Source organism: Spermophilus citellus (genome assembly GCF_964194105.1).
Source record: "Spermophilus citellus genome assembly, chromosome: 6".
NCBI lineage: Eukaryota > Metazoa > Chordata > Mammalia > Rodentia > Sciuridae > Spermophilus > Spermophilus citellus.
The window spans coordinates 151,149,252-151,176,368 of NC_138187.1; the positions used below are offsets into that span (position 1 = coordinate 151,149,252).

At 41.7% G+C, this 27,117-nt stretch overlaps 1 protein-coding gene across 1 annotated transcript in view; it reads right to left on the minus strand.

The window, feature by feature from the left end:
• The window catches only part of LAMC1 (laminin subunit gamma 1), a 111,091-nt gene extending 87,374 nt beyond the window's left edge, over positions 1-23,717 (minus strand). The window contains exon 1 of the mRNA XM_081298475.1: positions 21,384-23,717. Coding sequence (XP_081154601.1) covers positions 21,384-21,798 — 415 coding nt within the window. The 5' untranslated portion in view covers positions 21,799-23,717. The remainder of the gene's footprint in view (positions 1-21,383) is intronic.
• Between the last annotated feature and the right edge of the window lie 3,400 nt (positions 23,718-27,117).

Consider the following 27,117-nt stretch of genomic DNA (forward strand, 5'->3'; position numbering starts at 1 on the left):
CACAGCCTGCTACAGAGAATGGCTCTGTGTCCAAACCCTAAGGTACACATCCTATCTCCCTCCAGACAGATGTGTGACCTCTTTGTGCCTCAGCTTCCTCCTCTGTAAACTGGGAACATTCACCATCCTAGATGGGTCATTCTAAGTATTAACGTAAGAAAAGCAACTTGGCACCACATATGACACATAACTACTACTCAATAAATGTTAGCTCTTAAGTGCTGGTACTAACAATGCTAGTGCTTTGAATGCACCTAAAAATCAGTGACTTGGAAATGAAAACTGGAGGTAATAAAATTATTTAGGAGAAAACAAACCTAAAAAATAAATAAATAAGTCTGCCTTGGGGGCAGTGCTTTGACTTTGTTAGTGGTCATGATGAGAAACAAAAAGCTCTCCCTGAACAAAGACGAAAGAGTCCACCCACTTTATAGTCCTTCTTAACAAGAAAATCTATGGTTTTCGTATGACAATTTTGACTTACATGATGTCTTCATAAAATGTGACTGTTCTGACCAGAATCACACACCAATGCAATCTTTAAAAGCACCCATTCTCCCCAAGATGATTAGTCTCAGAATCAAATCTTTAGCACATCAAACATCTACCTCAGTATTTTCAATTACTTTAACCTAAAAAAGAAAAGAAGGTCAAAACTGCATTTAAAAAAAAACTAAAAATTAGAACAGAATAAAGAATAACAGGTAAAATAACAACAAGTCTTGACTTGAGAAACTTGTTTGTTTACACGTATTGACCAGGTGGCAACGTGAAACGTATGTCATGGTGGGCCACAGTAAAAAATATCTGGAGCAAACTCATCTATTTCAGAAACCAACTTTTCCAAGTTTTTACATCTAATGTGCTATAAAAGCTTAACAAAAGATTTGATTTACAGCATTTTTGTCCCATAAATTTAAACAAATAAATTCAGAAGTGACCGATCTTCCCCTTCCTGGACAGGAAGCAGGATTACAGAGAACCCCAGCCAACACTAGGAAGAACAGAGCAGCCATTGTGTGAGTCCCCTGCTCTTCTACCTGTGTTTGCATAAGGAAACCCACAAGCTCTCAAGGCAATTGTTCCTTAAGTTCCCTGCCTCTGTGCACATCCTCCCAGAGAATATTTATGTAGGTTTTTTTTTGAAAGAAGAAAACGCACATATAGAAAAGGTTTCTACTTAATCCAAATAAGTTAATGAACACTCTTACCCATTATTAATGAATAAGACCTTTTGTGTCAAGCTGTTTATAATCTACTAAGGGATATAATATATGATACACACCCCAAAAGCCAAGCAGACTGTGCTCAATATGAGGAAGGACAAGGGACAAAGAAATGAAAGATTTTTTTAAAAAAGAAAGAAACTGAAACGAACCTTTCAGTATGAGAATAACATTAGTACAGTTTGGCAGAGACTGGAGGAGTGGAAGGTGCAATGCTTTGGAAGGAGGAAAGAAGAGTAAGGAAAAGGCATGGACGTGACACACCCATGGACAGGGGACCAGTTCACAGGTGGAGCACAAGAGAGCTCAGGCCCTGGTGGCCACAGTGCAGAGTCTTAGGCAGCCACCTGGACACCAGCATTCTTGTTGACAGGTAATGAAAGAAAGGTTTTTGATTAGGGAGAATGGCAGGAACCCATGGACACCAAGAATCTGAACACAGCTTGTTTCCTTGGTTACTCTACTCCCGGCTCTGTTTGAGATCAACTTGCAGATGGGTCTCTGTACCTGTCTCCCATTCAGAAGAAACAAGGTATTAGCCAGAAGAATCAGATTCTTATGATAGTAAGAACAGATTCCTATGATAGTAACTCAGTTTGAAATTTCTGCCAAGCTCCAGTCTCACACAAAAATGCATAGCCTCAGGATACCTCTCCTCTCCCACGGCTCTCTAGCTGAAGCCAAAGGGAAGTGCACCTTCCGCTGGAAGACCACAGGTTCTTTTCCAGCAAGCACTCCTGGAAGGAATAAAGGCCACTGGGGGGGGGGGGTAATAACCCAAGCCTCCAACTCAGTAACCCAGACACTCCAGCGCTGTTTTAATTTTCAATCACTGCATACCAAGCTACTCCAAAGTTAAGTGACTTAAAGCAAACACCATTTTAATATCTGATGATTTTGAGTCAGGAATTTGGGGAAGGCTCAATTGGGTGACTGCTGCACTCGCACAGCACAGACTGATATCATCTGGTGGTATCCGGCTGGCAGCTAGGCTGGTCACGCCTAGTGCCTACGTGGGGATGGATGGAAGACTGGACACAGCTGGGAACACTCTTGAGCATGCCCACCCGTGTCCTCTCAAGCATAGAAACTCCAGGAGACAGACAGAAGCTTGCAGTCCACTAGAGGCTCAGCATGGAACTGTCCCACCCTCACAGCTGCTATACCAGGTCCACGAAAGAACTGCAGGCCAGAGAGTCCACAGGCACAGGGAGGAGTGCCCAGAAGCATTCCTAGCCATCTTTAATGCATCACAAACACCAAAAACCAGAGCCACATCCCAGGCAGCCATGACTTGCCAACTACTGAGTAACTTGAAAACTCAGATGAAGAAAAATTAATTTGACTAACCCACATTATAAGGAGAAGAAAGAAACTTTCAGAGCAAAAGATATTCTCATATCCTGCTACTCAAAGTTTAAGACTGTAACACCCAAAGGCCTTAAAAATATTCATCCTTTTAATTCAGTAACTCCATCTTTTAGAATTCAATTTAAGAAAGCAACCAGAAAGATACATAAAAGTTAGGTAAATATATTAAATAATTATTTACAATAGTCATAATGTAAAAGGAATTTACATTTCTAATAAGGGATGGATTAAATGTATAAATACAGATTATAAGACTAAACAACAATGTAAAGTTTACATGGAGATGAGCAGGTAGTAAAACCCTATACAATGCAACTCTGAAGCCTGACTTTTGATAAAAATCAGATGGTAGGTAACACCGCCTAGAGTGGGGAGTTGTATATGTAGCACTTAAGATGCTACAAGCAGTAGGCAAGGAGACGGAATTTAAAAGAATGATGTGCAGAAACACATAAAATGCCTCTCACTATAGATCCAATTTGCTGTTGATACTTCCCAAACTGTCCCTGTTACACCCAAGCAACTGACACAGTTTAATAGATGGTCCAGAATAATGTCTTTTTAATTTAGTGAGGATGGGAAAGTCTGGTACTTAAGGAGATAAGAAACAAATTCCCTCACCAGGAAACAAAAGCAAAAACAGACACAATTAACCATATTTTAAGTTAGAGAAAACAGACACGACACGTGCGCACGCACACACACACACACAAAAAAAAAAACCCTCAAAAATATAGTGCTAACATAACCTTTTTACATAAACTTAAAATTCAAGACTTCTTTTACCTCCATTAAACAGATTTTTGAAGAAGAAGACTTCTTCCACAATTTATTCTAATACAACAACTTCAATCTGACCGGTATAAGGCCTTTCCATTTCTAGGTATCTTCTCTAACTGGAGGGGATATAAATGTTATTCCAACAAGACTAATATTAAGATGATATCCACTGAGGAGATCCATTTAAAAAGCAGTTGTAGGGGCTGGGGCTCAGTGGTAGCACACTTGCCTGGCACGTGTGAGGCACTGGGTTTGATTCTCAGCACCACATATAATCAAATTAATAAAATAAAGGTCCATCAACAACTAGGGAAAAAAAAAAGAGCAGTTGTAGGCTGCCTTTTCCTCTGGAGACAGCCTCCATTCTCCCCTGAATGCTATTTCTCACTTTTCCCTAAAGGCATCTCTCGAGATGGCCCCCATTCTCCCTTAAATTTGTATCCACTTCAAAAATAAACCTGTCTGTGCCTTTGTTTGGCTCCTGCTGAAATTATTTTCCATACCAAGAACCCTCCCTGGTCCTGATAGAGCTCCCCCTCCCTTCTGGGAACTCTTTGGCCCCTTCTCCAGAAACATCTTTTCTGTGGCAATTCTTGGTGGCCAAAAGGGGATTTTCAGAGGCATCAACTTTGGTTAACAATACAGAACATGAAGACTTTTTTGCCACTTTTCCCACACAAAAAAATTGCAACCATTCCAGGTTAAGAGGATGGCAACTCAAGAATTCCAATCCATCGCCACTAATGAGACCAGTGTCTGTCTCCTTTAGATCAATCAGGATGAGACTTGTGATCCCAGACTAGGGAGGATAATCACCACTTGCCAGCCTGAAGCAGCCACAGAAGATGGATCTTTATTCCTCACCAACCCTTAAGATTAAGGGATGGAATTCTCAGAGGGGCAGCAGGGATATGAGACAAGGATTTAGGATAGAGAGAAAGAGATACTGACTTAAAGGAAATGCCCACAAGCCATTGAGTTGCAGAAAGCACAGCTGTAAATCTTGAGTGACATGGCCTTGACCCATGCCCCTATAAAATGAGGGAAATGCGCAAGCAAAGGGAAGAGGACTCAAAATTGTCTAACCCCACCCTCCCCCTCCAGGCCAGGCCTTTAACACTGGCCCTCTATAAATATTAACACCCCACACCAACGGGTTGCCATCTCTCCCTTCAGACACAGCCAATCTGCTCCCTTGAATGCGTTCGTATTCCTTACTTTACCAAAGGTGTCTCTCTTTCAAGACCTTCTGCATTCTCCCTTGAATGTGTATCCACTTCCTAAATACACCTCTGTCTATGCTTTTGGAGGGGGACAGTTATATACAACAAACACAGTATTTAGTAAAAAAAAAACAGATTTTTCTCCAAATTTAGTTTCTACTCTAAGGGCAGGCAGGTAGATTCTTAAGAATATACTGGATACAAAAAACTATGTTATAATGGAAATACAAAGAAATCCTGGATACAGTCCCCACCTACCATGTCTCCTGCTGGCCCAACAACACATACATCAAAAAGTTAATCTGAGATAACACATTATTGTTTAGGGACAATAAAAGCAATCTAAAGCAAGACTAACATAAGATCCAGGATTGTGGATTCCTGGGTGAGAAGGGTGTGAAGAAACACTCCCGAAGTCACTTGTCTACTTTGTAGGGAGGCTTTTATTCCATAATTCTGTTCCATCAACTTGTGCGCTATAAGAGAATGCATGCAGAACACTTTACCTTTACCTTGTATTTACCTGCAAGTACAAGTCAACAATTAATACTAATCAAGTTTATCACCTATATTAAAAAACAGAAACAAACTCCTGAGACAATTCTACTTGTTACTGGTAAGTGCCGGAGAACCATCAGCATAGGTAACTAAGATTTCCCCCTGAGGAACCATCCTTGGGTTTACTAGCAACCAGCATTAAGAATTTACCGGGAAGTGGGCTGGGGATGTGGCTCAAGCGGTAGCGCGCTCGCCTGGCATGCGTGCGGCCCAGGTTCGATCCTCGGCACCACATACAAACAAAAACGTTGTGTCCGCCGAAAGCTAAAAAAATACATATATATTAAAATTCTCTCTCTCTCAAAAAAAAAATTTTAAAAAAAAGAATTTACAGGGAAGTATTACGTTGTCATTACCTTCCGATGACATGAAGAAAAAGGTTTTAGTGTTCCTTATTTAAAAAAAAAAAAAGTATTTGAACACCAACTTCATAGGGCCCTTGTGTGCATGCACTGGGGACTGATCCCAGGGCCCCACACTTGCTAAGCACACACTCCACCACCAAGCCACACTCCCAGCTCCTGAGAATTTCTAGTTGGTGAAACAGAAGCTGTTCAAGTCTCAGACTGAGAAACTACTAAGCTAAAAAAAGAAAGATATTTAACTTGGCATTGTGGGTCCTGGAAAGAGACTTCTTTTAAAAAAAGAAAAAAAAAAGTATGGTTGGTTTCAGCTATTTTCTTGTTCTCAAAAGAAAATCCAACAGGACAAACAGGCAGGTCTTCTATTATAACTGTCCACAACAAGGAGGATGGCTTCAAACAGCTCTGTGGACTTCCTCCAAAGCTCAGAGAATGCAGCTCTTTCACACACTTCCAAAGCCATGCTTGGGTCATATTTAATTGTTGAATTATTAGCCCTGTGCTTCTCTGTCAAGTTTGCAATCAATTCTGATTCATAAAGACAACCAAAGAATATTCAAATGCCTGTCACTTCACAGGTCAAGTACCTAGCTCTAAATTACTGAACTCTTGGTTTAAAATATGGCTCCTACCTCCAATGAGCTCAAATTTAAAAAGATAAATACACATTTAAAAGATTCCAAAAGAAAACAGAATGCTCAAGTGACTAACAAGTGGTACAGTAAGTACTGCTCTATCACTGTCTAGAATGTGTGGAAGAGTTTATGGAGAAGGAAATTTCCTTACAAGAGAAACCACAATGCTAAAGCCCAGAGGACACCGCAAAATATTCTGAGCAAAGGATGATAGTAAAGGACTCTGAGAAAATAGAAAATGAGACTGACCAAGAAAGAAAATAGAAGTCAATTCAAGATCACAGTCATTTAGAAAGAATCCTCAATTTGGGGGGGGGGGGCTGGGGTTGTGACTCAGTAGTAGAGCACTAGCTCTTCTGAACACCCAGGGACCCTGAGAGTTCACAGAGGGCACATTTGCTATTGCCTCAGGTCCATTTCTAAAACTGTTAGCCACAGAATGGGATCCTCTGAAGAAGACTCTCCACACAAGACCAAAACAGGAGAAACAGGACTTGATGGCACAGGAGTGAGAACTCACAACGCCAGGGCGGAAGGATTAGTGGGGCAGAGCCGTGTGCCCAAATCTGTTCTTCCGTCACTGTAACAGACAGACAATACAAATAAGGTCTGACACTTCAGGTCTGCCATAACGTTTGGGCACACATTGCTCAACAGTATGCTCCTATATGGAGCATGGAGAGCTATGCCCTGGTGGCTGTCAGAGCCGTCACAAGCTCCGGAGCCCCAGCCTTTCTGTACGGAGAAGAGTTACCTTTACCTGCTGCCCTGAACGGCTTCCCTCAGGACTAACTCATGAAAGAAAAGCAAATGCCAATGCTTTCTGAACTAGTTTACTGTTGGGGCTTTTTGGTGCAGTGGCTCAGTCTTTACCCAACAAAACTAGTTCCCATTCCACCCATCCAATTCCAACAACCCTATGTAAAATGTTTTCCATCTTGGGAAAACCTAAGCAAAACTGCTGTTTCTTATACTTACTTCACAGCAGTAGAAATTCATTCACTCAGCAAATTCTGTGGGCTTCTACCACCACATAAAAGTACTATGCTATACACCAGAAGCATAAAAGACAGTGGGAGGGGAAAGCCAACGCAACCCTACCTGCTCAGGTCCTCTGCACTGTATGCCTTTTACCCAGAATGTGAGCTATGGTCTTCTCTACCTGTCCCCAGCACTTTGCAATGCCTTTTGCATAACAGGCACTCAATAAATACCTGTTGGATGGATTAAGAAATCAGTGAACCTGTCTCGTCCTCAGTGAATCCTGTACAATGGGGGAAATGGAGAAAACAATCCAATGAAGCACCTCCTCACACACAGGCACACAGTGTGCCCACTGAAATTCAAAAGTGGATGGGTGAGTGCTGGGGTTGTGGCTCAGTGGTAGAGCAGTGCCTAGTAGGTGTGAGGTACTGGGTTCAATTCTCAGCACCATATTAATTAATTAATTAATTAAAGATCCACTGACAACTGCTGTTTCTTATACTTACCTAAACAGAAATCCAGAGCAGAGGAAGGCACCCGCAAAACTCCTTGGAGTTTTGAACACTGCTGTTTCCATGAATTAGGCCCAGCACCCTTATCCCCAGCATTTCTATCACCCCTCATGCTTCATGTGAACTGCTGTGAGCTTGGACGTCTCCCTTCTTTACCTTCCAGATTTAATCTTCATTTTTAGATCTACTAGTTTCAGGAAGCCCTCTGCCATACAAAGAATCTCAAGATGGGTGGGAATCCTAAAGGTCACCAGATGAAAGTGGCGGGAGGTGCTTATCTTGATGGATCAGCTACAGTCCTTTCTCTTCTGCAGGCATGGGCTTTCGCCCTTCCCTCCCAGCTCTCTGCACAGAGCCTCGGAGTGTGCCTCGGAACTCTGAGGACCCACAGTCCTGCTCTCCCACTAGACCCTGGGCTCTTTCGAATGCAACCTACACATTCTTAGTCTTACATTTCTCCAGTGCTCAATAATGAAGACTCTGCATCTTTTGATCCACCCCTCCGCTCTGGCAGTCTCTGTAAACTCCACAGTCAGGATGAGGTGCTAGGGCCCCCTCCCAGACTGCAGCACAGCCTCTGCCCCATTTTTAACCCCAGTGCCACATTCTTTCTTTTTTTTTTTTCACCTCCATTTTTGTCTATTCTATGGATTAGGGGTTAATAGTTCAAACATTTCTTCACTGTTTAAACTTTCAATAAAGTTTTTTAAAAAATCTTTGGGACAAGTTTCAAATAAACTCTGTCCCCTTTGTGAGCCACAGAACGTCTGCATCTCTGAAGCCATCAGACATTTCCCTGCAGATGTTGTCGGTCTCGAATCATCAATGGCCTTTCCTGTCCCATCTGTTGTTCTTCTGACAAGGTTACTGTGCTTCCTCAAGACTTCCTGTTTGAATAACCACCCACTTGGGTGTTCAAACTCCCATGTGTCCATTATTCACCATAAAAGGGACCCGAGGAAGGAACCAGCCAGTTGAACACAAAACGACGTATGAACAGAACAGCTGTGTGCAAGCAGGACAAAAAGACAGCGGGAGCTAAGCAAGGCTGCAGGTTTCAAAACAAGCTCTATTTAGTCGGGCTCGGTTAAAAGGCTGCTGATCCAGAGCATTAGAGGCCCGTTTTGTAACTGGAAATCACTGGAGATGTGAATAAGTCTCTTTTTAGTTACTTCAGAGGTCACGCCCAATGCCACCCCTACCAACAGCCTCTCTCAAGGAAACAAAGCGGCCTCTCCTTCCTCTCACAGAAATGTCAATACCAACTCCAAAGGCTTCTCCCCAAACTTAATTATCTACTTTATTTCCCAGCACAAAAAGCAGGTTCCTCCCCACTTCCCCAAGGGAGCCATGAGAGTAAAAACAGAGGAAAGCACAAATCGACACACAAGAACACACAGAAAGCAGCGCAGAAAGCAAAGGAACATTCTCCAGACATCTGGAAGGTGTGCTCATTTCCAGAATCAGTTCCTATGGGGATGGCCAGGATTCGCCACCGACTCTGTGCCAGGACATAACAGCTTTAAAGTGAACATAAGTTTAAAACCAAAACCTTATTAGAATAACCACAAAACTAAATGACTCCCAAGTCCACCAGGAGTTGATGCTAACTTACTCCTTGCCATGTGACAAAAATGCTGAAAACAGCAATAAACAAGAAGGCGAGAGCCTTTAAAGCAATCCTGATAAAGTAAACAAATTTATTACAGCTGCATTACAGATGTTCCCACCAACTTTCATAATCTGTAGAATTCTAGGAATTTGTAGTCTCTAGCAGACTTTCTATCCCATGAATTTATCTAAAATATTCACTATAAATTCAAAATTATGTACAGAGTTCTTCTGAAGGTTAATCCCAGACACACAAGCCCACCAAACACAGTCCTTTTCCCAAGCAGAGGCAAGCACGCCCTCAAAGCAATTAAAGATACTGCTGTTCTTCTGGTTTTCAAGTCCCCTCCTTCCCTGAGCTCCTTGCTTCTCATCTCCAAAAAGAACATTTTCAATGAAAATTCCAGAGCGCTCACCTGTAGCAAATTGTGACCTGGCACGAAATAATAGTCCAAGGACTTAGCAAAGGTGGTATCACCAGTCCTATCAGAATAGTGTCCCCAACTCGCAGGAACCACAGGGAGAAGCAGCACAACTGCTAACCTAAGCAACTACGCCTACCTGAACTTCTTGGTAAGAGATTAAATCGTTTAAACCAGGACCCATCCTGGAAACATTTTTTTCTTTTACATTTTAAAATTTACCCTAAGTTTCTTTCAAACTCCAAAATTTCATGATTTTATTATGCTAGTTAGCCGATGTGCTAGTCCATTTTACACTGCTATCACCAAATACTACAGACCAGGTAATTTACAATGAACAAAAACTGATGTGCTCACAGTTTGGAAGGCTGCAAAGCCCACGAGCCCAGTGCTGGCCTCTGGGGGGGCCTTCTTGGTGTGTCCTACCACAGGGAGGGCATCACATGGGAAAGAGTACCCAAGCAAACAAGAGGGGGCCAAACTCACCTTCACAACAAACCCACTCCCCCTAACAGCGAGAACAGACCTAATCCCCTCTTCAAGGTCCCACCCTCAACACTACCTCTGGGGATCAAGTTCCAGCACCTGAACTTGGGGGGGGACACAATCAAACCATAGCAGCCTCATGTTTTAAAATGTCCACTGAATGCCAATATTCCCAAACACTAAGGGACTCGATGTTGTAAGGGATAGGGGCAGATAGCTTGAACCCCAATCTTGATCCAATCTTTGTATGTTACCAAATTAATCCAATTTAGTCCTTAAGAGCTTCTAAAGACAAGGAGGACATGGGCTTGAAGAACATGTGGGTCAACCACTCCTGCCTCTAATTAGGACTTGTGCTGCCAGAGCAGGAAAACACCGCTTCCCTATTCCTGCCAGTGAACAGAAAACTCAGAGAAAAAGAAGCTCAATTCACTTCATCAAGCTGTCCCTACCCGCTTTCTGAAAGCTGTAAAGTTCTTCTCTGAGAAATAGTGAGGATCTTGTCATCTTAAGAAAATTGATGGAATCACTTGAGAAAATAGTACATTTATGTTTCTATATTTTATCAATGTGGGGGGCAGAACCAGGGGGGGTTAAACCTGACCTCCTCCCTCCAATAGAGCAGCAGGGTGCATCCCACCCAACCTCCTCACAAGCTGGGAAACCCAGTACAAGCATTTAAAAATCCTCAGGTCTCCCTAGGCAATGTGTAACCACATTCATCACAGAAATGCATAAAATACATATTAAGCAGGTCTTAAAGTGTGAAAGGCAGAAGGACAGTGACAGTGATACCATAATCAAGCAGCAAACTCACACCTGTATAGGTCTAGGGAGTTTTGCTTTATTTTATTATTTTTTTTAATGTTAGGTCCTAGAAGTAGAGGTAGAATTGGTGGGGAGAAGCACAAAATAGTAAATACACTTCCTAAATGGGGACTCCTTTGACAGATAAATAAAAAGGGAGGGAAAATGCATGGGAAAGACTCAAGGAGTGGGTGTTGACTAATTGATCGATCTGTATACACAGGAATCAAAGTGAATGGCGCCACTTCTGGGTCTGAAAGTTGGAAATGGTGACAAAGAAAGTTCTTGGGGCCACAGCAGTTATCTAGCCATCAATCGATAAAAGGTAGGTTAGACCTATTCAGTTAGCAAATTGACTAAGAGCATTAAAAAAAAAAACACTATGTAAGGGTTTACTCAGAGCAGAGAGGAGGAAACAAAATAGAATCTGGAGATCCACTCTTATCTTTGACGATGTCAGATTAAGTAAGCAACTGCATTGAACCCAGCAATCCTCAACAACCAGAAAGCAGTCATGGATAAGGCAGAAAGGAGATAAGGAGGGAGAGTCCCCTGTGTGGCGTAAGCACTGACCACCCTTCAAGACATGGGGTATGGCAGTTTTCCTATCAGTACACACTGACAAAACCCAGGGCTTCAATCTGAAATTCAATAAATTCCTTAGAGATTTCCAGAGGCATTAATGCTGAATAATACACAACTAGAAGAAGTACCCAGAACCTAAAGTTCTTCCCTTGAAAATAGCCCTCTGTCTTTCACAAATATGTGCGAAGCCCCTTCTGCAGGCAACTCACCCTATGGCAAAGTCCTCCACCCATGTCCTTTACATCTCATCAAGACCCAGGGACCTTCGGCAGGCTATGCTCAGTCCACACTCTACAAGGTGCTCTGTGAGAATTCCCTGCGCACTTTAAAAAGTTCCAACAGTATTATTTTTCCTATATGTGAATGTTTTTATCTTGTCTCCTCAAATACATTACAAATCACCACAGGATAAAGAAAATGTCTTCAATAACCACTGATTCTCACACATCCCATTTACAATGCCCCAAAATGAAGAATTTTCTCCCCAGCTACCTTATTTATATGACATCTTTGTCCGCTAATTAGAAGCCCAATGCAATATGCTCATCTCCTCTCCAGAGGGCAGGTCTTTTCACACAGGTACAGAAAGCACCATAAGCTTCCCCAAGAAAGCCACACAATTCAAGCTTCAGACTTATTTTTTTTTCCAAAAGGCTCAGTGAGAAGTAGCCACTACCTGGTACCTATTAAAGGAATGAAGACGGTGTCCTCAGAACTTAGACTGAATCTGTGGAACACTTAGGTTTTATTTCACCAAATAGCAAGTTATAAGACAGACACTGTGACCATAGCACAAGCCACATTCTTAAAGAATTCTCTATGCCTGCAGCAACAACCACAGCCTTGCCATTCTGCCACATCAAACCATGAAGCACTGATCCAAACCACTACCTGCTCTGAGTAGGTGAGAAGAGCCAAGATGACTGTGCCTCCCGCAGGCTCCCCTGGCTGCCTCTGCAAACTCCACTGCTACTTCCACTCAAACAGCGGACAGCTCAATTAGACTCAGCAGGCTTACTTGTTGGCTCACTCAACAAATATTTGCTAATGCCTAGTAACACCAGAGACTTCTGGTAACGAGGAAAAAGATGGTTTAAAAAAAAAAAAAACTTGTCTGAGATGTGTAAGCCTCAGGTTCTGTGCTCTCCTACATTCGGCCAAAAATCATACAATAAATAATCAGATCCCTTACATATTATTTTTTACTAAAGTGTCTTAATTCCCTTTTGAGGAATAATTGACATGCAACGAGATGCATGCAAATACATATAGCTCTGAATTTCTCCAGATCAAGATGCAGAGCACAAAATCAGAACCAAGAACAACAACAACAAAAAGACTAGCCCCTAACCATGTCTCTGGCAGCACTGACAGACTGTTCATCACTGCCATGGATAATCATCTGGTCAGCAGAGAGCTTCATGTACATTGTGATTTATCATCATGAAACAAAAGGTACCGAGTCCCTAACTCTACGCAGGAAGGACCATGTGCCAAACTCAAAAAATTCAAATTAAGAAAAAGAAACATGAAGGCTGATTTTATATAAAATAAAAATCCAAAGAATAACAGTTCAGTCTTTCCTTTAATATAACAGGAAAGAGCCACCAAGATGGAAACAGAAGGTAAAGGAAGAGAGCTGAGGAGCTATCATCCCTAAAGTTTTAAAAGGAAGTAAGGCAAGGCCCTAATTCATCCCTCAGACTCTCCACAAGGTCCTCCTCCCACAAGAGATCTGAGTGCCATTGTCCAAGACAGAGATAAGTTGCTTTATTTCATGAATATGTAGCTGCAGAAGGCACCAGACTGACGGGGGCCCAGTTATTTTCAGCTGGCCCTCTGGAAGGGTACATGGAAAGAAAGTCAGACACTCTTATTTAGTGTCGCCAAAGTCTGGAGCCATACTCTAAAACCTCAGGGACATTTCCATAAATGAGTTCTCTAATAGCCTCCATTAGCAAGCCATCAATTGAAGGCCCAAATGAACAAACACCTAATTTTATTATAAGAAAGATGCTTACAAATGCCAGCAGGGCCCTCTTACAAATCTTAGGGCAAGAAACCCCAGTGCACAATCATCTTGAAGTTTTACCCTCTGAAACTGTTTAACAGACAAATTAATCCCCAATTTTTAACTCTTCCCAGGAATCTGAGTAGTAAAAAATAAACAAACAGCTCTGCTCTAAACTTTGACACATTTCCATAAAACCCAAACAGGACAGCAATGGAGCTGTCAATCAGGAACAGCTGGCGAGGAAAAACAACTAAAGAAGCATGTTGGGCATGAGTCTGTTAAAGCTGGACAAACAAGATGACACCCGGCTCCCTGCTCACCTGAGTGTGGGCCACAGTGGCAACCTGTAACCCATGCTTACCCTCACGTCCTGAAGACAGGGCATGCCTCGGTATGCACGTCTTCTAATTCTACTCCTAATAGACTAAAGAAACTAAGAAAAGATGCAAATAAGACATTACACAAAAATCTTCCTCCCCAACTACTTAACAATCCCCTTAAAGAGTCTTTTCCAACAATGAACATATACATTTCCAAAAAACTTTCTTACGACCATTTCTAAAGAAAAAGGCAAATTAACATTAACATTTCAGTCATACATATTTACAAGTGTGAACTTGTGAGTTTTCTCATAAAATTGATCTAAAATGACTTTAATCACATTAACAGTCTAATTTTTACTCAAAATAGTCACGGATCTTTCAATTTCATATCACTTTCACAACTTACTCAGTACTTTTCTAAAAGCTATAAAAAGAAAACCACCACATACCACACTTAATATTAGCTCCTACAGTGGTGCATACCTCATGAAATGGAGAGATGGCACCGATAAAAATAAACACAAGTCAAAGGTATGGCTTCAAAGAATTTCAGTTAATGGGCAATGTGCTGGGACATTTATAATTCAGCTATTGGCTTATTCACTCACACTACACCGATTTAAGAACACTCCACCAGACGTACTGCTAAGCACTAGAAATACAGCACCTCCCACCTCCACCCAAATGGTAAATTTAGTGAATCTTCTCTGTCTGCATTTCTCACTTAGAAATTATATGAGCATTCTAGTCAAGAGCAGAGGTCACCAAACTTGTGCACTGAGGGATACATAGTAAGTAGTTTAGCCTTTGTGAGCTGGGACATAAGGAATCTGTCACAATTACTCAATTCTACATGTGTAGTACAAAAACAATCATAAACAACATGTTATTCTATGGGCTTAACTGTGTTTCAGTAAAGCTTAAGATTTTTGTTTTTTTGTTTTGGTACTAGGGATTGAACTCAGGGTCATTTTATCACTGAGCTGCATCCCAGCCCTTTTTATCTTTTATTTTGAAAAAAGGTCTCACTAAGTTACTGAAGCTGGCCTTGAAGTTTGATTCTCCTGTCTCAGCCTCCCAAGTCACTGGGATTACAGGCCATTCATTCAATTTTCAAGTGTCACACAATATTACTCACCTTTTGACTTTTTTTCAATTAAAAAAAAATACTACCATACCTAGCTCCCAGCCCACACAAACAGGTGGCAGGGCTAGGCTGAATTTAGCCAGGGGGCCATGATTTGCTACCCCCAAATCTAGAGACATAAATTTCATTTGACCTTATCTGTTATGGTTTGAATATGAGGTATGCCCCCCAAAGGCTCATATGTTCAGCAATGAGTGTTCAAAGATGAGATTATACTAGATTATAAGAGCTGTAATATCATGATTGGGTGAATCCATTTGATGGATTAATAATTTGAATAGACACCTGGGTGGTAACGTAGGCAGGTAGGGCATAGTTGGAGGAAGTAGGTCACCAGGGCATGGCCTTGGAGATGAGAACTTGTCCCTAGCTCCCCCACCTGCTCTTTTCCTGCCTCACAGCTACTATGAGCTGAGCAGCTTTCTACCAACCATGCCCTTCTGCCATGATATTCTGCCTCATTTTACGCCCAGAGGAATAGAGTTCGCTGTCCACAGACTAAACCTCTGAAACTGTGAGCCCAAAATGAACTTTTCCTCCTCTAAGTTGATCTTGTCAGGTATTTTGGTCACAGCAAAGAAATGCTGACTAAAACATCATCTAAGCCCAAGGTCAGGGCAGCATTCTATAAATCACTATCCATCCAAGAATCCACTTGGTGCCAAGGCACAAAAAGCAACAAATTAAGTGTTAATCATGTTATACTGAACTCAAAGTTGACTAAATCCCCATCCTGTCTTTAACCCAGGTTAGCTGAGTACAGTGGTGTGCCACTCAGCATACTGAGGCAGAAAGACCCCTTGACTTAGGATTTACTAGCTTTACAATGATGTGAAAGTGATACACATTCAGTAGAAACTGGACTTTGAATTTTGAATCTTGATCTTTTCCTAAGCTACCCAGACACAGTACTACAGATTCAAGTGATGCTGGGGTACTATAAAGAACCACAGCTCCCTCTCATTCACAAGAGTTAACGGATACACTAGCTGTGTTGCTAAGCTATGATGTTGGAGAGACTGGGGATATAACATTACAATGTTTTCAACTTAAAACAGATTTATTGAGACATAACCCACAAGTTGAGAAGCATCTGTATAAGGAGCAAAACAGGAGGAAGAAGACTACCAGACAGGAGGCCACTGCAGTAAGCTAAGGCTGGGACAAAGAAGATGGAAAGATAAGCATTTAAGAGCCACAGTGATAGGAATAGGAAGCAAAGTATATTAAAGATGGGTGGGAAATAAAGGAATGGAGATACAGCCGACCAGCCTCACAGCGGTCACCCTATAAGCTCACCAGAGTAATCTTTCCTGGTGAAAGCCTGTCAAGCATGGTTCTATTTCAGAGGTGACTTGGGAAGAACTGGTTGAGAGCCTCAATGTTAGACAGTAATGCATTCCCTGATACAGAAAATCCAAAACAGCTTCAAGTTAGGTGAGACAATAAGGAGTGAATTTAGTTTCGATATGGCCTGTGGACAAACCCCAATTAATCATATACAACAAGTCTTTAGGTCTGCAGAAAAAAAACTAGAAATACAAAGTACAAATTGAAAATCTATAAACAGTACATAAACCTTGAGATTAAAACTAATTCATTCAGGGACAGGGACAACATGAAAACAGGACCATAGGTACAAAGGAACAGGCCAAGGAACGTCAAGGAAGATAACCAAAGGAGCCTGATGTCACTGAATCAGGGTGTACATAAACTTTTATTTTAAAGTTGCCACGGAATAAACTAAACATTCTTTTGAGAGATGAAGCTACAAGCTGCAGGAGCTACTGTACTCAACTACAGAGCAAGACCTACCTCCACTATGACTTTTGGCAAATCCCAACCACAGGATCCTCATCTTTGCCTTCACTGAGTTATAAAAAATCTAGTCAGTGATAAACTGGAGGCTTTATAAACTTCAAAATATTATAAAGATACCCTTGGTTTATTATTGCAATAACATTACAACTGAGTGTGTAAATTCCACGTAGCAGAGAATAAGCTCCTGAAAACAGGGCCTTCAATCTTCTACATCTTTCTATCAGGCACAGTGCTATGTATTTCATAGATATTTTTAAAACATTTGCGGGGTACTGGGCAGAGTAACATGAGAATGTATGCAGGGAACAAGGAGTGCATAGCAAAAGGCATAACCAACTTCCTAAAAGGGTTTAGAATTGAAGTGATCAAATTTTATTCCTTCCACAAATGCAATTAATGACAAACTGATGGGATAAAGGGGATGCCTGATAGTTCTGACTCCTCCTCTAATGTGTGACTTTTTTTTTGAGTGCCTTAGAATGGGAAAGGAATTTGCAGAAAAAGCAGTGAACTATAGGATAGGAAAAACAGCCAGCAGCAACTTTTATAAAACTGTTCAACAACTACTGGTCATTAAAGAACATCTCTTTAACTTCTCAAGTTGAAACCTGCAAAATGTAAATCAGGCCTTTGTGAGACAAACTAAAATAGTGTCCCCTCAGGGTGCACAAATACCACAGTGAAGTCACCAGAGCGAGCTACTCCCTGACACAGTCAGAGCGTACCTTGTAAAGATTTTCCTGAAGAAAAAAACTGCTATTCATTTCAGGTTAAATACACTCATCAGAGGACCAAACAGAATAAAATGCTATAACCTTATGTGTCAATCTTCCTAATTTATACACACAAAAGGAAATCCACATATGAAGAATTTTGTTTAATCGCAATTCATTCCTAAAGTTTATAAGGAACTTGGAAACTAATCTGGTCTCTGTTAATTTTGAGTTCCATAAACTTTGATTTGAGTTGATTTTATAAGCACTCTTTCCTTAACCTAATTGTTTCAAGAAAGAAGGAAAGCTACCTTTCTCCAAGTTCAAGAACCTGTCTGCCAACTTTGTATCCATAATGTTTATCAAATTAATAAAAGGGACTGTTTAATAAAAGACAAATCCTCAGCTACACTCTTACAATCTTACCCTTGCATACTGATAAAACTTATAACTTATTAATATAAGACATAAATGTCAAACTTCCGAAGAGCAATTGAATGATCCATACAGAATTTAGAAGGAAAACAAAATAAGAAAAAATTATTTTTAGAAAAGGATACCTGGCTGAGCAATTTAACTATATCTGAAGATAGTCTGCACCCTGGATTACTGTATATGGAGCTTAAGACCTGATAGCATTCAGAATCAAGGCTGATTTTCCTGGCTTTTGTAACAGCAAGTGATGATACTAGTACAATGATCTAATTTGTTCCTGCCAGACATTAAAATATGTCTCTGCCACTTCCCAAAGAGGTACCAGTTAAAATGATCATATAATCTGATATGTGTATGCATAAAAAAATTTTCTGAAGGGTTACATAAGAAATCATAAACGGTGGTCTCTGGTTGCTAAGCAACTGGAGACAGACCACATACTGTATTCACTGTTTGAGTATACCATGTCATGTTTCATTTTTATAACAAAAGGTGACTTACGACCAATGCCAAAACATGTGTTTCTTAAAACTACTTAAGTGTGATATAACTAGGCTTATTTTACAGCTTACTGTGTTTAAAGTTCAACATCAAAAGAAGGCTAGCACAGTGGTGGCAAGACCTAGTTCTTTTACACTGCTCACTTGGAGTTTCACATGCTCTGTAAGGGCAGAGCACAATATGCATCACTTGTTGAAGGGTATGTGAAATTTGAACTGGGTGGGAGATTTAATAGATGCACAAAACAGTCATGGTACTTGAATTCATGGGAAATAATTAGTTAGCTAGAGCCCAAGGAGTAACTGAAGTTAGGTAGTGAATATGCTGAATACCAAAACACACACTGATAAATAAAGCCTTGCCCACTTACCACAAATTGTTGATCATAACATTCATGCATACATATGTCCTTGTCATCAAAAAGAAAGTGAGGAGAGAAATGAACATCAACCCCACTACCTACAAATCTCCCTCCCCCTTCCACCTCCTCCATCACACACAATTTCCTCTAGGACATCGCTTCTGATCCAAGAACAAGCACAGTAAGTTCCAGTCAACTTTTATATAAACCAACTAAAAAGCTTAAAGTACAAATGATAAAAAATTATATCAAATATTTCAAATAACTTAAGATTTTAAATCTATAGTTTTATGAATGCCACTTAGCAAAGATATTACCAACAACTTAAGAATATTACATCAAAAACAAGTCAAAGCACAAAACATTTTTAGAGTTAAAAAAAAAAAAGAGTCCTAACTAAATGTACCCTGAAGATCTCTTTTGAACTCGTTATCATCATGATCCAAAGTTAGTATCTATCTGCCCCCCAGCATTAGCAAATTAACTTGAATGATACTCTCTTACTCTACCACATTGTCTCTGCAACAAAGAAGTGAGCATTGAGTACTCCATCTACCTCTGCAATCACCTGAAATAAATGTTAGCTGAAGCCTACAACAGATTGACAACCTATTGTTCAGGACTCAACAACTGAATCTCAGGCATTCAGAAACATCAAGGTAATGTCTTTTCTTTGAAATTTTTTAAATTTGAAAATGGATAATGTAAGAATTCAAGAGTATTCAAAGGTGAACACAGGAACTTTAACAAGCCAAAATTCAAACAAAAGTAATTGGATATAGGGCTTGGGTTGTGGCTCAGCGGTAGAGCATTCACCTAGCATATTCGAGGTCCTGGGTTTGATCCTCAGCACCACATAAAAATAAATAAAATAAAGGTATTGTGTTCAACTACAAGTAAAAAATAGATATTTTTTAAAAAGTAATTGGATATAAATTACAAAACTAATGTTGGCCAACTTTAAAAACATAACACTTGGGAGAGACAGTTAAGACAGCATCCCTTCAAGATCTTGGGAAACCCTGAGTCTCTTGCAATGCCTTTAGATAGGTACTTTTCCAAGACACCACTGCTTCTATAAATTTCCAATACCTTTAAAAAACTGAACTCAAAGTAGTTTATTTCTTCAACAAGTTGAAAAGCAGGTGCCACATGGATTCATTCATGAACTTATTTCCAAAAAGTTTCATCTTCCCAATGACTCATCTACAAACAAAACCTTAATTACAATAAAGGTGTTAAATACTGCTTTTCTAAAACTTATTCCACTCACAGTAATTTAATTACACTTCTCAAGCACTTTCCCTGTAAGTATTCCTTCTCTGGAATCTTAGTAACTTATGCAAAGTTTAGTGTGCTAGAGATCAGTACAAAGGAAAATACAAAACCATGATCAAAAGAACTATTTGCCTACAAAATGTCCCTTTCAAACATCTCCCAATGATGTTATGAGTCCTATAGAATCACCCTGCTTTGACAGAAGAATGGCTTGGGGCAGTCTGTTCTCAGGAACTTCATTAGTACCAGCTACTGGTAAAATCAAGTCTCGAAATGCAATGAAAAATTGAAGCACTATAAATCAAATGTCAGTTTCACATACATGTTACTTTGTTAAACACAATGAAATTTTTTTCTGCTTGTTTCTATATCTTGATAATGAAGGAAAAATTACCAAAATCAAACAGAATTTCTGATACTTTCAAATGAATGTCCTTTCTCATCCACAGCCCTGCCATGCAATTTTCTAAACATCCCTTTCCCAATGTCTAAAAAGGTCACTTAGGTGTGTTTCGGCACTTGCTCTGACTCAAAGCAAGAGGAAGACAATGTGGAGAACCTTTATACAAGGGGACAAAACTGTTCCCAGCAATTAGTGAGTAGGTCACTTACTTTTGTTTTCTCTCTACCAGGATTAGCAGTGAAATAGCTTCGTGGCTCTTAATTAAGGCTGAACAATAACTTTTAAAAGTGAATTTCTATTTTAATTACACCTAGGCAATATAGGCAGTAAAGGTATTTGCTCCTCTCTAATGCCCCTAACAAACAGCAGTCATCTTCAATTCTGGAGAAAAAGCCACATTTAAACTTTTTAAAGGCAAAAGGTGGATCTTCCTTTCTCTGATCCAAGCATTCAACCATGCCTTCAGATGGCCTCGCTAGTACAGCTAAAAGGAGAATGGGTGTTTTTGATTAAAGCTTCAGAAAAAAAGGGATCACAATCCTAACTGCTGAAATGGCAAAGAATTCCTTGAAGAAGCAAGAATCCCTTTAAGTTAGAAATAATAGGAAAGCAAAGAGACGCAGCTGAGAGCATCTCGGCCCTCACCGGATGTTAAGGGATAGATCAATTATAGAAGTTGGAGAAAGGAATTTGTGTGGTCCCCGCTGGGGAGCAGAGAGCCAGCACGCGGCGTTTGGGCCCCTCATGCTGGACCAGGGAGTGGAGACGGCCCGGGTGCAGAGTTGTTAGCGAGCAGTAGTAAGGGACAGGGCTGTCACCGCTTACCCAGGTGCAGCGTGAGGTTGATGGAGTTGGGGTACTGGACCCCGGCCAGCATGGTCTGGCTTTGCCACCAGGTGGTGTCGGCCTGGTTGTTGTAGTCGGTCAGGAAGGCTGCCCCGTGCTGCAGGTGGGGCTGCCCGGCGTCGCACAGGTGACAGGACTTGGTGACCCCGGTCACCCCGGTCTGCACACAGTACTCCTCGGGCGGAGTCCCACACGTGTTGGTGGCCACCACGGTCACGTTGAAGGCGGCGTTGACGAACTCAGGCATGCAGCGCTGCGGCCGCCCGCCCTCGTCCGTGCACTCGTCCATGGCTGCCCCGGCACAGCCCGCCGCGGCTGCCGCCAGCACAGCCAACACCGTCCAGAGCCGCCCCCGGCGCCTCAAGGCCAGCGCGGCCCGCTCGCTGCCCCTCATCCCACCGCCCGCGCGCTGGGCCACTGCAAAGGCCAGGGCCGGCGCGTTCCCCTCGCCCCACGACGTCCCCGGGAGGCCGCTCCGCGGGCTGAGCCTGGGGGCCCCCGAGCCGGACTCTCGCGCGGGCAGAGGCTCGCACGGGAGAGACTGGCGGGTGGGCGCCCCTAGCGAGGACTGTGCGGCTCCCTGGCCACTGCCCCCGCGCACCGCCTCTGCGCCTCCCTCACCCACCCTGGGAGCAGCTCGCACTCTGAGCCGACCCCCGACTTCCGAGCGCGCACCCGAGCGCGCGCTCCGGGAAGGAAGGAGCAGGGGGTGGGATCGGCCGGGTGGGGTGGGGTCCGGCTGAGGAGAAAGCCCAACCCCGGCCTCCTCTCAGCACCGCGGCCCCCGTAGCTGCTCCCCCGCCCTCAGCGCGCCAAGGACTGCGCGTCCGCCCAGGCGACTAGCGGCGGCGGCGGGGGCGGTGGCGTCTCGCGCTCAGGCCCGCAGCGCGCGGTCGGCGGGAGGGGCGCGAGGGTGGGCGGGGAGCGGGGAGAGGGGAGGAGGAGGGAGGAAGAGGAGGGAGGGGCGGCGGGGCGATGCATGCCGGGAGGCAGGGGAGGCCGTGAAGACCCGGCAGCCGGCACCGGTGGGGCGCGGGGTCCGCGGCTCTGCGTCCTGGGGAGACGCTCGGTTGGGTAGGGAGCGCCTAGGAGGAGCCCTTAAAGGGGTGACGCGGGTCCGTGAGGTCGCTCGGGGTTGGCCTACCGGCCTTAAGGCAACTTGGGCCGCGAGCGGCTGGCGATTCCCCGCCCTGCCAGGTGTCAGTCCTCGAGTCCACCGCCCCGAGGCCATGTCCGGAGGGACGCATCAGTGGGGCTGTCTGCGTGCCCCAGCTCTCGGGTGCGGTCCCGGGGAGTGTCCTCTGCTGCGCGGGACCCGGCTCTAACCCCCTACGAGGAGAGAGAGGTCCCGGGTGTCTAGGGGCCTGACACGGTCCCTGGAGAGTAAAGGGCCTGGTCGCAGCATCAAAATGAGTTTTGTGAAGCGATTTCCTGCCGCTAAATTAAAGTATAACCAGTCGTTTAACCCGAACAAGGAAGGAAGCGAAAAGGCTGGGAATGGAATGACATTTTTCCCCTGGGTGCGCAGACCTACTGTGAAATTCTTCCACTGTGTTGTTTGTGTTCCCCAGCTTGCCTTTAAAAGACTTGAAATTATCTGGATTCTGACGTCCTCCTTTTCGGGCCTGCTGAGTCACGGAATATTCTCAGTGCCAGAATGACTCAGTTCGCAGAACCTGAGCCAGAAGATCATGAGTTTTAGTCCCAGATCGGAACCCAGGCACTTACCCAGTGCTGATAGGGCAGGCAAAGAATGGATAGGGCGGGTACCTTGGTTGGACCAGCCGAAGACAGCGGATTTTAAACCCCCAAGTGGATGCACCAAATAAAACTTTCCAGGTCCTTAATGACAAAATGACAGTAATACACAATTTTAGACTCAGCTATCCCCTTAAAATAGGGACACAGGATTTCTGAAACAATAAAATGTTAGGTGGTTAGGTGATTATGATTAGGGTCAGTGCTAGCCCCACACAGTTCCTAATTAGGAGGGTCCTAAGGATAATGATCTATGGGGATGAGGATGAGAGCCAGTTTACATCCAATACACAATGTTCCTTTTTTTGATGAGACAAATGGAGTTTTGCATGGTTAAATGTCTCTAACTCCTCACTCCTGGCACCTTCTCTTTGGAAGAAAAAGGGGGGCTAAAAATAATGTTTTAATCTTTCATATTTGAGTTGAAGCAAAATAAATATATTCATTTCTACCTAGAGAGGATGATATTCTCTCAACGTTCTAAATTTGAGAACTAACAAGGGCAATATAGGTCACAGATAAGGATGTAAGTTGTCAATAAAGCTACGGATTTTAAGAAGTACGTTAATAAATATATTAATGCATTTGCCTTATTATAAATTTTCAGTACTTTATTAGATATTGATAGACAATGGATGGATCTCATCTGGTTTTCTACTAATAATCAAAACAGATGAAAGAAGACCCTAAAGGCTGCAAAATCAACCTAAATGTGTTTCCTTGTCACTGCTCTCAAAGTTAATTTCAAGCCATTATTTATGCCTGCATGCTCCATAATTTTTTTTTTACCAGAACCTCATCTGATATTTGCAAAGCACATAAAGAGACCTTGAGTGACTCTCTAAATTTTATTGTTCATGGGAATGTGTTACAGCAACAAGGAAGTACCTATTTGAAAAAAGGTAAAATGTAACCAACCAGTATGCTGGATGATAAAAATTCTATTCCATTGCCTGGCCCTGGATTCAAACAAACCAAAGATTTTGTTAATAGAATTGTAAAGACAGTTCAGAAAATCTTTACACCAGGTATTTGATGCTATCAACAAATAAAATATTTGTTGGAACCTGGGGATACCATAGTTAACTAAACACACCTGGTATTTGGGGGGAAAAAAGCAATGACAAAGTGTGAAGGTTTTGTTGTTTGTTTGTTTGTTTACTGTAGTTACCCTGTTTTTTAGAAAATCCCAGAGCCTTTTAAACACATCTTCTTAACTGCTTGAAAACTTTTATCTACTATATAGATGTGGTGTTCAGAAGAAAAATATGAAGGTGTGGGGAAAATTGGGTTCAGATCTCTCAAAAGATGGTCTTAGTGGCCAATCATCAATGCCTCCGTGCCACAGACAGACAGGATGAGGTTATGTGGTTGTTTACAAACAGGAGAGCCCCAGTTTTGTTTTGTTTTGGAATCAAAATTTTTTTTAATTTTTAAAAATTTGTTCTTTTTAGTTATCCCTAACAGTAGAATGTGTTTTGACATATACATACATGGAGTAAAACTTCCCATTCTTGTGCTTGTACATGATATGGAGTTATACTGGTAGTGTATTCATTCATGAACATGGGAAAGTTTTGCCTAATTTATTTTACTGCCTTTCCCATTGAGAGCCCCAGCTTTAAAAAAAAAAAAAATCCATTTAGAACTCCAAAGAAAAGAGGATCAGGATCTATATGGATTATTTCAAGGAAGGATGCTTATTGGTCTGGCTTTGGTTTCCTGCAGATCCCTGAGCATATCCCGCATTAGAGGTATGAGATTGTCAGTCCACCAGAATACTGGGGAAAGCAGTTCAAAGAAAAAGCCGCTGTTGCCAGGAAGGAGCAGGTTACAAGGCAGAAAAAACAACAGATGTCTACTACATCAGGACTCAGAATGCATGATATAATTAGAAAAATTGTTTAAAAGTTTGTATAGACCTTTCAAGATTACAACGTTGTCCCTTTTTAATCTTTTGTGGTTACCAATTTGTTTATTTTTCTGTTTTTTAGTCTTTCTGACCTCATTTCCCTATATTCTTCCCAAGCCCAAGCACTAGGATATTATTATATGCTTCATCTTTCATATTTAGAAATGCAACATGTAGTTATTATTAAAAATATAAAATGTTTGCCTATGTTTACATATTATTTTTCACTTTTCAAAATCAGACTGAAGCAGGGGATGTTATTGCCTATATTGACTTTTAGAAACTAAGGTTCCAAGAAATTAGCCTCTGTAGACTAGTGGGAAGCAAAGCCGGACAAGAGCCTGCCCTTTCTGGCTGCCTGTCCATAACTGTTTCCTTCAGTTGTGTAAAGGTCACTCATGATAGGGGAAAGGGTAAAGAAGAGCTATCATATACTTCCAAGGTTTTTAGGCCATCAAATGGGAATTTTAAATTGGTGAAAATTAGTATAATACTGAAAAGAATTATAATTCCCCTCTTCAAAGTTACAGTAACTATGCATGCTACTTTGAGTTGGGTTTATAGATCCTACTGAGTCCTTGGTACAAGTCCAAACATAACAAGATAAGATATCTTCTGTGGCCATGCTCAGGTAAAGACAAGATTCCTCTTGCATGAGGTAAAGGTCTTGCTTCCCACTCAGCCCAAGTGCAGGCCATTTTACATTGTGATACTAGTTTTAAAAGGGAGGGAAAAAAAAAGGACACCTAATTCATAAGATTTAAAACACAACTTCATTTATTCCAATATACAAATACAATAAAAAAGAGGTATTTCCAAAAACAAGTAGCAAAACCCACCCCCATCCAAAATCTTCCCATCCAGAAAAGAGAGAACTTTAGTTCTCAGGCATTTTTTTCATTTCAACTAAATGTGAACTACATCTCAACTATAGAAAAAAAGAGATTATTTTTATATGCAGAAAATATGATTGTATCGTGGGGACTCAGGATATCTTTAATAAATTCTTGACCCTAATGGTTAGTTGCTGTTAAAAAGAAAAGAATTCTTTTGGGGGAAGGAGGTACTAGGGATTGAGCTCAGGAGTTCACATCCCTAGTCCTTTTTTATTTTTTATTTTGAGACAGGATCTCCCAAGTTACCTAGGGCCTTGCTAAATTGCTGCGGCTGACCCCTGATTTGTGATCCTCCTGCCTTAGTGTCACATATTGCAACAGGTTTGTTTTTTGTTTTTTTTAAGAATATGCCTGGAAGTTATGTTGTTTCAAAATTAGAAATTCATAGCTCTTTTAGTGATATTCTTTTGGGAACTGTGGAGGAAGATTATAACAACAGGTTTAAATTTTTTCCTACTGAATTTATTACAATTCCTGGCAGAACTCTGGCGGGCCCACAGAACTCATGGGCCTACATCTCTAGTTTATATGCATATTTGAGCAAATGCTAAATTAATTTTCCTCCACCTGTATTTTTATTGTAACAACCAAATTAAATTAAAACAAGATATTTTAATTTTTAAAGCATAATTCTGCTACACTAAAATGACTTTTCATTTATCAGAATTACTCTCCTGGGTTAACGGTATAGCTTAGTTGGTAGAGTGCTTGCCTCTTATACACAAGGCCCTGAGTTCAATCCCCAGTAACTCACACACACACACAAAAAAAATCCTCTCCTAACCCAGATAATTCTTTTTTTCCCCCTTTTTTTAATTCTTATTTTATAGTTGTAGGTGGACAGAATGCTTTTATTTTATTTGTGGTGCTAAGGATCGAACCCAGTATCTCACGCATGCTAGGCAAGAGCTCTGCTACTGAGCTACAGCCCCAGCCCTTGTTCTTTTGGTACAATAGGCACATCTTATTGAAATATGATATACATAAAGAAAAATGCACAAAATCAAGATATAGTTTGATAGATGAGATATCACAAAGTGCACACACCTGTGCGATCACCACCCAGGTCCAAAAATAGAGTTTCCCTAATCCAAAATTCTTGTCATGTCCCTTGCTGATCCATACCCCCACTTCCCCAAAAGTAACT